Source organism: Charadrius vociferus, unplaced genomic scaffold, assembly GCF_000708025.1.
Source record: "Charadrius vociferus isolate BGI_N301 unplaced genomic scaffold, ASM70802v2 scaffold321, whole genome shotgun sequence".
NCBI lineage: Eukaryota > Metazoa > Chordata > Aves > Charadriiformes > Charadriidae > Charadrius > Charadrius vociferus.
This window is the reverse complement of record NW_009646934.1, coordinates 2,291,720-2,306,340: the sequence shown is the minus strand read 5'-3', so window position 1 is coordinate 2,306,340 and position 14,621 is coordinate 2,291,720. Positions and strand designations below refer to the sequence as shown.

Here is a 14,621-nt window from a genome sequence, read left to right as displayed (position 1 = left end):
CCCCCCTCCCCGACCCGCCGCAGCGCCCGCCAAAAGCAGAGCCGCCCGGACTCCCCTCAGGAGAGGTTTCCCTCCTTCACCGCGCTGAGGCGGCGGCCGCCCCCTCCCAGCACCAAGCAGGCCCCCGCGCCCGCTGCCATGTTCACCTCTTGCCACGTTTTAAATCTTCAGAAATTAAAACCCTCTCGCAGCTCACCACTTCCCAGCCAACGTCGGGATAAAGCAAAACAGACCAAGGAGATCACACAGGGCCCCGCCATTTGCATTTTTGTCCATCTACTTTCTCTGAACTGCTGCATCTGCAGTTCACTACCAAATGAAGATGGGCTTCACTATTTTGTATCCCCTCTTGTTTTCCCATTTGCCAGAGCCTCCAAAGGGCTAAAAATCTACGTAAGCCAATTGCACTGTTGGGTTTCTAATGCCACCATTTGAATTCAGGGTATCAGTTTCCTGAGCAAAAGACGTACAAATTAAAAGCCAGTCCAACGCACACAAATGTCTTGCATTTCTTACAACCGGCTTTCTTTTCATTGCTAAATCTACACAGCTTTGGGATCCCAGACTGTCTGAAGTCTTATCCTTAGCAAATAAGTGTGTTCGCATTTTCATTGCCTCTCAGTCTCTTGCGTATGCCTCTGTGCGATGCAAAACCCAATACTGGTCATGCCATAAGCATGCCAGTTACATGTCCAGTGTGTAATTTAATTTGCATTCTTCTATAGTAATTTTTGAAGTGCCTTTTGTTCATTAACTTGTTGCTCAGGCTGAGAACCTCATTAAACCCACAAACCTGCCGCAGTGTCAAGCATGCAACAATGTCACAATGGCACCAGGCAGCAGGGTTTAGCCCAATTTGCGCTCTTATATCCAGCTTTTTATCTGCATCTCTTTTATATTCAGTTGCACTCTTTTATATTCAGTGGTGCAGCTGCACAGGCTCAGAGCCATGTTCTAGACACAGTAGAGATACAGACACAGCAACAGCAGTAGACAACATTGCCTAATTCCATTTACACCTTTATACTCAATTTGTATTCTGAATCTTTCATTTACCTTTTGATTGGTTATGTCAGGCGAATTTTTGCAACCTTTTACAAAGTTGCAAAGGATTGTGGTAACTCTTTAAATGAATTCACCAACACAGTGACATAATCTACCTCAAAACATATCTACCTTTGTGATCTTGCAATAGACACCTGTGAATTCTGCCATCAAGAATCTAGCAAAGATATCTAGTGTATCTACTGCACTACTATTCCCATAGTCTGCAGCATTATAAGGGTGTTAACGTTGCTACTGTGAATTTTGTGTAACTGTACTAGCAGATCAAAGATGCTAAGAAACATTTAATTTTGAATACTGTGAACCAGAATGCCTTGTCTCTTAATCCCATCTAAGATTTATCAGTTGTTGATGTGGAAGGGCTATGGATAAGACATAAAGAATTTTAATTTTATAGGTGGAGAAATGGATACATAAAGAGCTATGTTAACTTTCAGAGCCAGGACTATAAATTAGTTCTTTCCACCACACAGCTTAGCTTAGTACAGAGAAATCAAACATAACCCCTTAACCTACTCACCCACCCATGTCCACTGTCAAGAACCAAACATAACTCCATTAGGAACTTGAAGTTCTATTTTGAGTCTGCTGGTACAGTTAAATAAGCATATTTAAGTGAATTGAATAGAGCAGGAAGAGGAATTTTAGGTAGGAGGCCCTACACTGCCTCCATACTCAAGACAGATGGAGAGAAAGGCTCCTTTCAAAAGGCCTTTGGAGAAGATGAATAGCCTAGTTGTTCCAGGCTGTTGTCTGGATGGGTTCCTTTCTCCAAGGGTAAGGGAAAGAACTTAAGAACCTACAGCTGGATGGCATTAGTAACAAGTGAGCATATGCTCTTGCTTAAGTTATTGAGCTGCTTTTGTCCAGTCCTGCCCTTCAAATTATTTCATACCATGTATTAGGCATTGAACTTAAGCATTCAGCTCTAGAATCTGTTACATATACATTTATAAGACACCAAGGTGTTGTTAAGTAATGTTAGACTAGAGCTAAATAGTTACTGCCAGTGCTAAGAAGTACCCCTCTATGTGATTCTTCAGATGCTCATTGTAGTTTTTTTTTAAATCTTACTTTTACATACATTTGGTACTACCCTCTGATAACAGTGTATACAGCTAGAACATGTGAACTTCCAAAGAGTCTTAAGGCTTTTAGCTGTGTGCAGCTGTTCCGAAGATACACAGCCGAAGTCCAGTAAGGCATGCACCTAGCACTTCGGCCACAATAATCCTGTGTTCTAGCTCTAGCCAGAGAAAGAAAACGCTGTTGTTCATTCTCAGGCAAGTTTGACCTGACAAAGGTTAAGGAGCCCTTTATTCAAACATGGATTTCCAACATTCTGATCCAAATCAAACTGGATGTCTCCTTTGTGTTCAGTGACATACGCTTAAGTCTGCACTATCAGAGAAAAATCACTGTCCAAGAAGAGAAGTTATTTTCAGCTAGGTCAGTTCTTTGCTCCAATTTAACAGGCAAGATACCATTCTTGCTCTGAGCTGTGTTGGAAGCTATCAGTTGTGTGATCAGCTTAAAGACATGTCAAACTGACTCCAAAGTCCAGAGCATTAAATTTTACCTGAATGTTATTTTTATGCTGCTCTCTCCTTCCCACAACGCTTCAAATATATACAGGCAAGATTTCAAGAAATGAGTGTTTAGAAAGCATAAACTATCTCAGATTCAATCTTTCAACATCAGAAAGCTTCAGAAATTTCTAAAACAGAAGTCTTGAAGTACAGCTAATTATGCTGAAATCCAGTAACTCCATTCTGCATGTCTGTGCAGGACAGCATGCTCTAGAGGAGCAGTCTCTCTGCTTGAGAGAACAGTTGTCTTCTGCTGACAGCAACCTGTCAGATCAAGATTGTAACAAGACATCCTATTAAATAACTGCACTTTGCTTCTTCATTTGAGGAAGGAGTCCAGTTCCTGCTGTATACCTCTTCCTTCTCCCTAGCTGTAGGCAGCTTCTGGATGCAGGTGGTCTTATCAGATATGAGATGCAGCAAATCAGCTTTAGATTACTGTCATTCAAGATTTTAACTACTAACCACCAAAAAAGCCCCTCCCTTCTATTTTATTTTTTTTTTTTAAGCAGCATAAGAGGACCTGGCTGGACTGGAAAGGAAAGCACAAAAGGATACCCTAACAAGCTGTGATACCATAACACATAGGAGAGAGAAAGCAGTGTGTTACAACATAAAAACAATTTAAAAATAGAAAATCATAGAAGCAAACTCAAATTAGTTCATCTATAGTTCATAACCTGAGTGGAGATAAGAGAACTCCAAAGCATCTAATCGGAGACTTCAACTAATTAAGTAAAAAAGAAGCAAGTATAATAAAAACGTCAATTCATTTGATGAAACATCTGTTGAAGCCTTACTGCAAATATCCTAATTCTTTGCCAAGAATCATGTGGCATTTTAGGATGTTCTTATGATTACATACCAAAATTATACATGAAAATATAAGCAAGCATCCAGTTTCTCATCCAGTCAAAAAGAGAGCTTTTAATACACAAGTTTCAAACTTAGAACTCCCGTGTAGCTACAGAGTAACTGTGCTCCTCCTGTGTAGAAAACAAACTTTTCACATCCCCAATATGGAGTGCTAATACATCCTTGTCATCAAAGGAATCAATAAAAAATAAATTTGTTGATAATTAATTTCAAATTCAAACAAGTTCCAGAACTTCAATAGAATATGTCTGAGAGTCTTTCTGGTGGTTAAGTCTTTGCAGTTCTCGCAAACTTCCTTCAATCTTGTTGAGTTCAGAGTAGAATCGTACCTAAAAAGAAGAAAACACACTTATGTACAGTAAAATAGATTTTAATTCTTTTCATACATCATTATACTGTAGAACAGCTGTGGTTCTGCAGGTTCAGATATTTAAACCAAACAAATATAGCAGCTTTTGACATAAAAATGAGCAAGAGAGTCAAGTGCCATTTCACACTCAGGAAGGAGTGTACAAAGGAGAAGAGATTATTCAATTTACAATATAATTTGTTGTTGTCTGCACCCCTCTCCCCCTCCTCCATTCTTAACACCAATATTCTAAATCCATAGTAAAATGAAATAATTACACCAAAATATATGCAACTTACTTGGGCTCTCACAAACTTATGCAGGTTTGAAAGCAACTCTTTTGCTTCTGGTAGCATCACCATAACTGTGAAGTGAGCATCAAGTAATAGGCACATCCAATCCATAATCTGAAGACAAACAAGAGAAGTACGCTTACACTTTTTGATATGCAAGTGACTGACACAAATTTTTGCTTTAAAAGCTGAACTCTGAAAAATTAACTTCCAATGTAAAACGTGCGGTTTCGTATTTTAAGGCAGTATATTTATTTTCTGATAGTAAAAAGTGTTGTGTTACATCTGACTTCATACAGGTTACATTAACAGACAATACTTTATAGACCAAATATAGATCTCGGTTGATTTTAGATATTCACAACTGCTCACTACGTTACACACCACAGAAACCAAAGGAAGTACAACTCTTAGAACCAGCTTCTCACCTGACTTATAGTTGGAGACCGTATTCCAGGAAGAGTGGTATTAATTTTTTCACTGCATTTCACATACAGGTAGTATAAATACCTGAGAAATAGCTAAAAGTAGAAAAGTCAGAATATTTTTAAAGGACAAACATTTAATAGACTGAGGAGTTTTGTCCTGCACACAGCAATACATGTAAAGTTTTTTTTTAAATTATTTTTAAAGCACCACAGATGCCTGTATAGTATGCATTAAAACTAAGTTTTATGGTTTTCCTACACCATCTATAGCTAGACATTTATCAATTCTTAGCGATATTCAGCATAAAGTCACATTCAGGGGTAATCATTGTTCCAGTGATTACGTCAGTCCAATTTAATTCACACACAGACTTTCCCAGGAACTTCGCTAAAAACTGTATCAACATTAACAATTTTAGTCCCAATTTCCCTTTCAGTAGCCAACAATAAATTGCTAATGGTCAGAATCAGGTCAACATCATCTTATGCTGAGCACAAGTCAAAGATTTCTTTATCTCTTCAAAAAAAAGAAGTCAAGGAGATGGGTCAGTGCTAACATCAGCTTTGTTCTGATGTGTGGGGTTTTTCTGAATCACTGGAAAACCACATATACGCTCAGATAATATAGTACATGCAAGTCTTAAACCTGAAATACTATTTTTGAGGGACAAGGGAGTTTGTTTCTTATAACATGAGAGGACCTGGGATTGAATACTTGAGTTTTATTTGTATTACATTTGGCATTTTACACAGCGTATATTTTGTTTCTCATATTTTCTAAACTTCTGTTTCTGATGGAACTGACTAAATTAGCACATCTTTTTCCTTTCTTAAGCAGCATCCAAATCAGGAAAAGGTACTACACTTGCTAACAAAATATGAACAACGTTTTCCAAGTAGAGTGGGTCATAAAGAGTTTCTTTCTTACATTTTCTAAAATAAGCAAGGACTACAAAAATTAATACAAGTTCCATGTGTATGTGAAAAAACTTGACATTCATTAACATTAAATCTTATTAGGCATCTTAATTTCATTTTCACACATTAGTTTGTGATTCAGAGTCCAGTAAGAGTGGCATGTTTCTGATACACATGCTGATACACAATTGAAAAACTCCCTTTCCCTCCCTGCAAAATAGTAAAGGGGTTTTAATTTTTTTTTTTAATTTTAACATACTTACAACAGCTTGCTGAGCTGGAAGGTTTTTCAGATGAGGCAAAAGAAAGGTTTCACTGTAAGCTGAATAGAGAACAGCATTTCTGTGCAGTACTATTAAGGATATAAAATTGCAGGAAAAAATACCAGTTTCTACAAACCAAAGTGAATTCTAATGAAAATATTTTTCTAGGCTCTTTGAGAGAGGTCCTATTTCAGCTGTTTGAATCTCCCTTATTTCTATCATTAAATATAAACAGCAACTGCAACATCACAATACAGTTAGCTTGAACAGTTCTGTTTACTGCAAGTATGTACTTGGCTAATGCGTTTCAACAAATAAACATCAAAATCATTGATGCTCTTTTCTCTTGAACAAAGGTTTATTACAATTTTGCAGTAACAGAAGTTTAAATTGGTGTAGATGCTTTCTAAAAGTTAACTGTTTCTACTTATATTCTGAACAGTTTTTCTACTGTGTAGGAGGAACTTCTCTTATCAGAACTTCTCACAAATTTTCAATAATAACAAAAGATAGTCTTTTAGTAATACTAAATATAAACATTCATATCACATATAATATACTGACTTTCCTTCATTAAAACAGAGGATACAATAATGCTGCCTTCTGTGGTCCAACAGGGCAGAATTCACCATTAGCTGTCACATGGGTTTCCTTTGCAATTTTAGTATCCCAGATGTCTTGTTCCAGCTCTGCATTGAAACCATTTTCTACAATTTCAGTCTTAACTTCTTTATTGTTGAATTCAATATCAATGTAACAGATTACAGATTCTAGATCCACGTCTATTCTTTGAAGATAGGATTCACTAAGGCTGCAGAAGAAAATTCCAGACATTTAATAATTTTAATTATTAGCTTTAAAATCAGCAACGCCATCAACCCAACAATAATACTTTTATAGTAGGCTTCAAAGAATTCCTAGTGTGTAAAACCATTTGCTAAAATATAGTCTTGCAGAATAGAGGTCATGAGAAAACAGTTAATATTTTGTAATTATTAACCTTGAACAATACATGTACTGCTCTTCTATTCCAACAATGTAAGTTACTGTATTATTAGACATTCTGTCATGGGCTGATTTAAAGGTTATACTCCATTCAAGACTGTTGTACTCCGACATTAGTGGGACTGCTTCAACTCATAAGACAGTTATGATTTTTCTAATATTCAGTAATAAAGTATTTGACAGTTCTTGCTCTAAAAGCCTAGAGGAACAGCTACAATGTTCTTTTCTTTTGGTTACAGTGCCTGCCTAAAACTTCATCCTTTTTGGGATATGAACACCATTTTTGTTGTGAACTTAGAACAGTTGATCTTTTTCTGTGGGCTTCTTACCCCAGGTAAGTTCCCAATTAAGTCTGTTGCACAGTAAACAGATAGCTGTAACACCATAAGTAGAAGGATGCAAGTGCCATTCAAGCCAGCAGTGTTATCAAAAGGCATGTTCATTTAACGACCGTTTACACAGTTTTTAGAATTAATATATGCAACAGATATATTGTAAGAAGTTTGTCAGTCTGCAAGACTGCAACATACACTGTACTCAGAATTAAGAATTTCATGCACAGTATTAACTGCTCATCGGTAAAATTAAAGCCATTCTTGGCAATACACAGCTTTTTATTAAGGGGCTTGGTTTGATGAAGAGGAGACTGATTCCAACTTACCTTAAAAATACTTTCAAGCAAGCATAAGTAATTTCTTCAGGAATATCTGGAAATCGTTGTAAGCAAATTTGTAAGAGATGAACATCTTTTTTCTCCAAAGCAACAGCCATTAAATCGGGACATAAACTGTAAGAATATGAAAAGAACAGGCTGCATAGTTCACACCCACTGAAAACTACATTGACAACTAATGCAGAAATATTAATCTTGTTTTACACAGGAATCCATCTGGGAAGTGTCAACTTAATCAGAAAATATGCAGAAGCACCTTTGATAGGAAATTCTGATCATTCAAGAGTGCTTTATAAAGAACTGGATTTCTATTTTTTATTTTTAAAGACTATTCCTTACAATTAAAAAAATGCAGAATCTTCACCTGTAAGACAAATCTCGGGTTTCGACTATGTGTAGCAGGAAATTTCGAGGGTAGTACTTTGGATTTGTTTTACATCTGTTTATAAGAGCAGTTATTACACATCCAATGCTGGCTTGGAAATCGGGCATCTGTGCTTTTGATACCAATTGTCTCAATTCATCTTCAAATACAGTTGTAGAAGCGTCCTGAAAATGACAAATACTGTGCAACTCAGAAGTACAAGGCATAGGTTTGAGAACTGTACTGTTACTAATTAGACCAAGTAGAAACCAACTTATTTTGGAATTCAAGCCAAAAAAAAAAAAAAACCCAAAAAATTACAAAAACCCCCTCTCACCACTCCACATTTTGGTAGTCGGTCTCAAGCATGAAGGAGCCACATGAGGGCAATTACTCACTCTGAACTCAGGTAAGCAGTATCTTTCAATAATTGCTCAGGGATTATTCGCCTGTTACTTCAGTAACATTACCAAGGTGTCCAGCCACAGCTGAACTATAGGTACGTTCACACAGGAAGGGATGCAACATGAAGTAGACAACATTTGCAGCAAGTTTTAGAAAGGAACTAAATAGCTTATTGCTATATTTGCAGTGAAATTCCTAGCATTCTGACTTTCTAGATCCAAAGTGTCTTCAACAAGATTAAAGCCATAAATAAGAATCTAAAAAGCTTAAAAATGCAGGGTCCAGGTAAAATATTCTCCCACCTTATTTGCTGTAAGAAGACTTTAATCAAAAATGCACAAATTTGTTGAAGTTTTCAGAATACAGATAGCTATTATTAACCCTGTATTGTACAGTTCTAGAACACACTCCTATGACAAAACTTTAATTTCATCATGTCTAAATACTATTCTAGCACAATAATAATAACATCCTCCAACTCAGCTGTCTAAGGCAGCTTCATCAACTTGGTACGTGCAAGAGGACATGGGAAAAGATAATAGCTTAAGAGACAACTAGAATATTCTGGGAGTGTCTAAAACCCTACTTTGGGATATTTGGTTTACTTACTTTTAGATTTAGTAAGAGTTGCCCAACTGATAGGGTATCTGGCTGTACTTTAGCAACAGTGTTCCTTTTTGATCTTAACTATTGTAAAGAAAAACAAAAAGTTATGATTCAGCTCCAAAAAGACAGTATATATTTAACAATTTCAATCAAAATAACTAGGAACTTCATGTGTCAACTTGCTGCACAGATTACAATTAATAACTGGGTAGTCCAATTCCAGAAACAGTGTCAGAAATAACGAGTGACAAATAGAAAGTGAAATACCCTTCTGAGACAACACCTACAATTAAAAGTAGCAGCATGGAAAACAGAGGAGAAAGGAAACAAAAACCTCATATGTTCCTAATGCTAACTTACGGTCATTTTGGACTCAGATTTTAGAGCTACAGACTGCTGTGACTGAAAGGAAACCACCAGCTCTTCATCTCCAAGCGTATTCCAGTTTACAAATGAAGACACATCTGTGAACAGAAAAACAAAACTACATGAAGGTAACACTTAAAAAGCACGTTTATTAAAGTATGAATATTACATCAACTTCTTATACTAATAGGTATTTTCTAAAGTATAATGAAAGTAATTTTCTGCCAAGAAAGTTTCCAGTTTTACCTCAGCAGCAGGTAATTTTACGACCCTTTTTGCGTACTGTTTTTCCCCTTTAGCCTCTGGGAGGAAGACAACTTATTACACAATTTATTGTAAGCATTGCTTGCAACAACATTTCACCAGTGCAATGTTAAATTATAGACACTATGGCAGTACGATTTTAAACTGAAGTTTACACAAAAGGTTTGACATTGCCCCATCTAATCACAAACTCTTTGAAAACAATTTACAGGAAACAGCACTTCATTTTGTTTTCAGTATTCATAGCTAGCATTCCAGTATTTTCAGTAATTCCTGCATTTGAATGACAACCCAGTTTAAGTGAGGCTGCAATAAATTCAAACGTTTGCGTGCTTCGGTGTTCTCAGCAACACTAAATTTAACAGCTAGGAACAGAATACAGTGCTAGGTTACTTCAAGCTGTTTAGATTCAATTGATTTTATAGGACTGTATTAAAATAATTTTTACAGAATTTCAGAAGTTTTCCTTTTCCAAGATCTTTTCACTGTAATTATTAAAATTCTTACCAGGGGTTTGACTGTCCTTGAGCTTTCCCACAGCAGCTGCCAGTGATGATGTTTCACACTTGTACATAATTACCGTTAGCACTTTCCCATGAGTAAAAAAAAATTTTTCCTCATAACACCACAACTACAAAATATTAAAACATATCGTTAATGAGGAAATAAGCAGAGATGTGTGTTCCTGAACAAACTGATGTTTAACCCCTTACTACAAAATTTAACTAAAAGTCAGTGATCCAGGGGTTGGAACTAGACGATCTTTAAGGTCTCTTCCAACCTAAACCATTCTATGATCTGATTATTTTAAATCATTTTTGGTAGGTTTAACACTTGTTATCAGACCTTCATTAACTCTGTTGAGTATTTTCCCAGGATGCCTTAAAGTACATTGGCTGCTCCAAGGCATTAAGTCCACTCGATAATTTTATTTTTTAAATTCCCTCTTAAATCATTAAGACCTGAACATCTTGAAATGCTATTTAGGGAGACACAGGGATCATTTAGGCCGCCAATTGCAAACTGCCTGAACAGAACAGATACTGACTGGATTTTCTGTTTAACTAGCTATTTCATTCTCACCAAATAATCAAGACCCTCAGAAGTGAGAAGGTACCAAATTATCAAAGAAACTGCCATAAGCCACCATTCTCCCGCTAAACATTCTGACAAAAATTTCTCATCAACTGGTCAATATTAATTTTTTTTCAGAAGTTATCATTCACTGCTCTTCCAGACAGAAGCAGAACTCTGAAGCCCACCAGTCCCTTCACGGCTAGCATGCCAAATGCACAAAGCTTGTGCACCAACACATTGAAGATTGAGCTTACTTGTCCACTGGTTCCCAGGGGCAGCTCCTTTGAAGTTTGCAATGTCTGAAATTTTGTATTCCATATTGTTAGGCACTCTAGGGAAAATAAGAGTTACATGTTACAAACCCAAAAAGCAACATAAATGCTACATTTGTCTTTTGCTACTTCCAGTTAAAAACACTTGAGGAAACAGAAATAACTGTTTCAAAATAGCTCAGTGAGTAATGTATTCAACATTAGGAATTCAGTCATTCTGACTAGATCTCAAGGAAAATATTTAAAGATGAGTTAGTTTTCCAGTGAAGAGCTTTAAACAAGAAGCTGTGACAAGAGGGACAGCAGCCAGTGTGGCTTCCAGTCAGGAAGAACATTTTGTTATAAAATGCTATGTTCTGCGGCTTCCATCTCGGTGGTCCCACACTTCAGAAGTTTAGGCATGAGACTGAAGTGTTCGTTTCACTCATTTTAGACACTGATTTCTTATAGGACATTAGATCTGTCCCTTTAAAAGTGTCCAAGTCCTCCTTTTACTTCCCCTCCTTCCAGGAGTTCTCTTGCTGCATCTTCTCAACTGTTTTACAAGCAGCATGAAAACAAATACTGGAACACAACAGTGACTACGGTCCTGCGACCCACTATGCAATTTACTGGTAAAGGTTATCTTTCTTCTCTGAAAGGCACAGTTCAACTATGTACTAGTTTGAAGACCCAAATAACATTTTATTTGCACTATTTCCTGCTTAGTGCTTTGCCTAAGGAAACTTACACCATCTTAATCCAATTTTTCAAGTTACCTTTGGAGTCTTTACCAGATGCAGCTAGACTTCCTAATACTGCAATGTGGTCTCTATCGAGAACAACGAAAGAAGTTCCTTTCAAAACACTTCCAGATACTGAAAGCTTCAGTAGTAGTGACTTAGACAAAATTTGCTCTTCCTCTTCACAATTTTGCTGCAGAGGTATCAGAACCTTGTACACAGAGTCATTGGAATCTGTCAAAGAAAAGTGATGACACTTTTATCATCTATTATTGTGGAAAAACTATTTGATATGATACGGCAAGAGGACATCCAAAGACAACAAAATCCAGTGAGTGCTGAAAGACGAAATAATACAGGATATTTAAAGGACATGTTATGATGCAAATCAGCAAAATAAAAGTATAGCTAGCACGAGATCTGCAAGGTACAAGTCAGAATATTTAGGAACAGTCAGCCTTTGCAAAAATTAAAATATCAGGAAGATTTAATTACTACTTCTACCACTAGCTGTTTTACAAAGTTTAAAGAGCTAAAAATATTAAACAGTAATGCATAAATAGCAACATTTTACATCCTTCCATACAATTCTTTGCTTTATTACCACATCCTATTAGAAAATATAACTTACACAAACACAGAAGTGTGATAATTTGATTTTTTATATATGCTGTGAAACTCAGTGGTTTAGATAATTCCTGTTGTTCAAGCTTGTATTTGTGTAGCCTGTTCATCTTAAGTTTCTGTACGTAGACAAAAAAGTCCCCATCCTAAACAAAAAAGAAAATAAAATTTTCCTTTAATTTACACAAAGAAGAGATAATAGAAATTCAGATATTAGTACTGCTTAACTTTGAATGTTAAGCAAAATTAGGAATTTGTGTTTTCTATAGGACATACAGCCTAATTCAGGAAAGTTTGCACACTCTAGCACATAAAGAAAATTCTAATTTGATGGAACAAATAGATTCACAGGAAGAAGCATTTGAATAAAGACAAATTCATGTCTAATTCTTTTTTTTTAAAGACATAAATCCTATTTAATAAGTTCTTCATAATGAGCAAGTACTTGAGGGCAATGAAGAGTCACACAATCATCTACTGTATTTAATCTTAATTGTTCTCTGAAGTTCTGAGAGTCAGGGCCCTCAGCCCTGAAAGCAACACAACTTCAATTTAACTGTTGTATCAGATACAATACATACACAGGATATTGATTAAATCAGGATAATGATTTCACTAAAAGCTCTTAAAATCCAATGAAACGGGCAATGGATTTTAGAAAAAGCACTTAGATTTGCTGCTATGAAAGTTTTTTAAAAAAAGTATTCAACTCACTTTCTCAGTAGCGAAAATTAAGACAGGTTGTCGACCCTCCATAAAAGCTTCACTCCACCTAAAAACCAGAAAGCTCTATGAACATCTTCTAAATTCTAGGACTATACGTAAAGTCATATCACTACTCCTTAGGCAGCGTCTTATTTTTGATATCTCTATAAATTTTTTTAAGATTTCAAAAAAAACGTGTTGGAAAAGAACACCCAACCCCAAGATCTCAGTCTTCAGATTTCTCCCCTACCCCCTCAAACAGGGAACAACTTTCTTCATCATCATCAATTCCTCTGAGCAAGAAGCAAGCTTCATAAAGTTGTATCACTTACTTGATGACTTCATCTGAGATAATATTTTCAATTTCTTGTTGTGGAGCTTCCAAAAGGACATCCAAAGTTCGAACACCACCTCCTTTGAATAGTACCACTGGCCCTCCGTTGGGTAGTGAATGTATTCTGTACACATCAGCTGAAAGCTGTATATAAAAAAAAAATTCTATGTTCTTCAGTACATTACCTTGAAAGCCAAGTGTCTTAAAAAAAAAAATCACAAGTAAGTTCTTTCAATAAACAAGTAACAGAAGAATGATCAACCTGTAAGATTCCTAATAATGTAAGCCTAGCAGTTGCCAGTTTTCCAAAATGTTATGAATATCGCAAATCACTACCCAACAAAAAGCCAGGAAAGTGTCCCAATGAATCATGTTTTAACATATCCACCAACAGAACAGAAAAATCTATATTTGAAGATAATTCACCATCTTTAAAGAAAGTCCTCTGAAACTCTGGGCTTGGGATACAAATCATTTTAAGAGTAATACTTTGATGATCAAGTCTCTCAGCCCAAGTGGATTCCTTGCAATATTCCAGAAGCGCAAGTTAAGACAACGGTCAGCTAAAATGTAATATTACCAGTACTATGAAAACTGGCATCTCTTCCCTCCACCAGGGTTCAAAACATTAACGTAAAAGACTTACCGTTGCTTTAAATACTTTGTCCAAGTTAATGTCGTTGTCCTTCCATATTCTTAAAACCTTTAAGAGAAGAAATAACATAGCCTTAGAGAATGTATGCATGAAGCTTTCTTCACTGAGAATGCTTCAGTTTTTAAAAGGCCACCAACAAACAATTGGTGCTGATCTTCATGTCGCTAACAAAAGAACACCCTGTGCAGCGCAGAACTGCACATCCCTGTCCTCTCAAAGAGGAGAGATGACCTGAAGGGCAAGAGGGTGTTGAGAGCTCCAGGCATTTACACTTAGCCAAAAATCTAGCACTAATTTCTTCCTTATCTATAATCACTCAGAAAACTCATTACAACCTTTTTTTTTTTTCCTTTAAGAAAGATAAAGGATCTCACCTTGTCATCATGAACAGCTATATATTCATGAGTTTCAAAGTTGCATACAACTGGACATGTGATAATCTGCCCATGTTTAACCGACCAACAACCTAGTGGCTTCTGATCTGAAACCTAGAAGAGTCAGAACAAAGACAATGTAATTAAAATATGACTTGAATACCAAAAATTTCACAGTAACATAAAAAAACCTCTACATTTATTAGAATTATTTTTTTCAAACGAGAAATAACTTTGACCTGTAACAGTCTGATGGGCTTATGTCACAAAGCACAGGTACGACGCATGGCTTCGCCAAAGTGAAGATACTACTTTTAAATCACTGGCGTAAGTTACTTTTACTTGCTAATACAGTCACACACAGAACCACACTTTTTCTCTTCCTATTTCAATG

The 14,621-nt window shown here is 36.3% G+C and overlaps 1 protein-coding gene across 1 annotated transcript; it reads right to left on the bottom strand.

Moving 5' to 3' along the window:
* Window positions 1-3,564: 3,564 nt before the first annotated feature.
* On the bottom strand, window positions 3,565-14,344 carry NOL11 (nucleolar protein 11; the record flags this gene model as incomplete). The annotated part of the gene is given in 17 exon segments (XM_009894779.1): window positions 3,565-3,859; window positions 4,179-4,286; window positions 4,601-4,693; window positions 5,782-5,860; window positions 6,371-6,592; window positions 7,448-7,573; window positions 7,824-8,008; window positions 8,838-8,915; window positions 9,195-9,298; window positions 9,972-10,095; window positions 10,796-10,872; window positions 11,572-11,769; window positions 12,167-12,305; window positions 12,874-12,931; window positions 13,197-13,342; window positions 13,845-13,901; window positions 14,228-14,344. Coding segments are annotated over 17 exon segments (2,025 nt in total), but the record flags the coding sequence as incomplete, so codon positions are not given.
* Window positions 14,345-14,621: the final 277 nt, after the last annotated feature.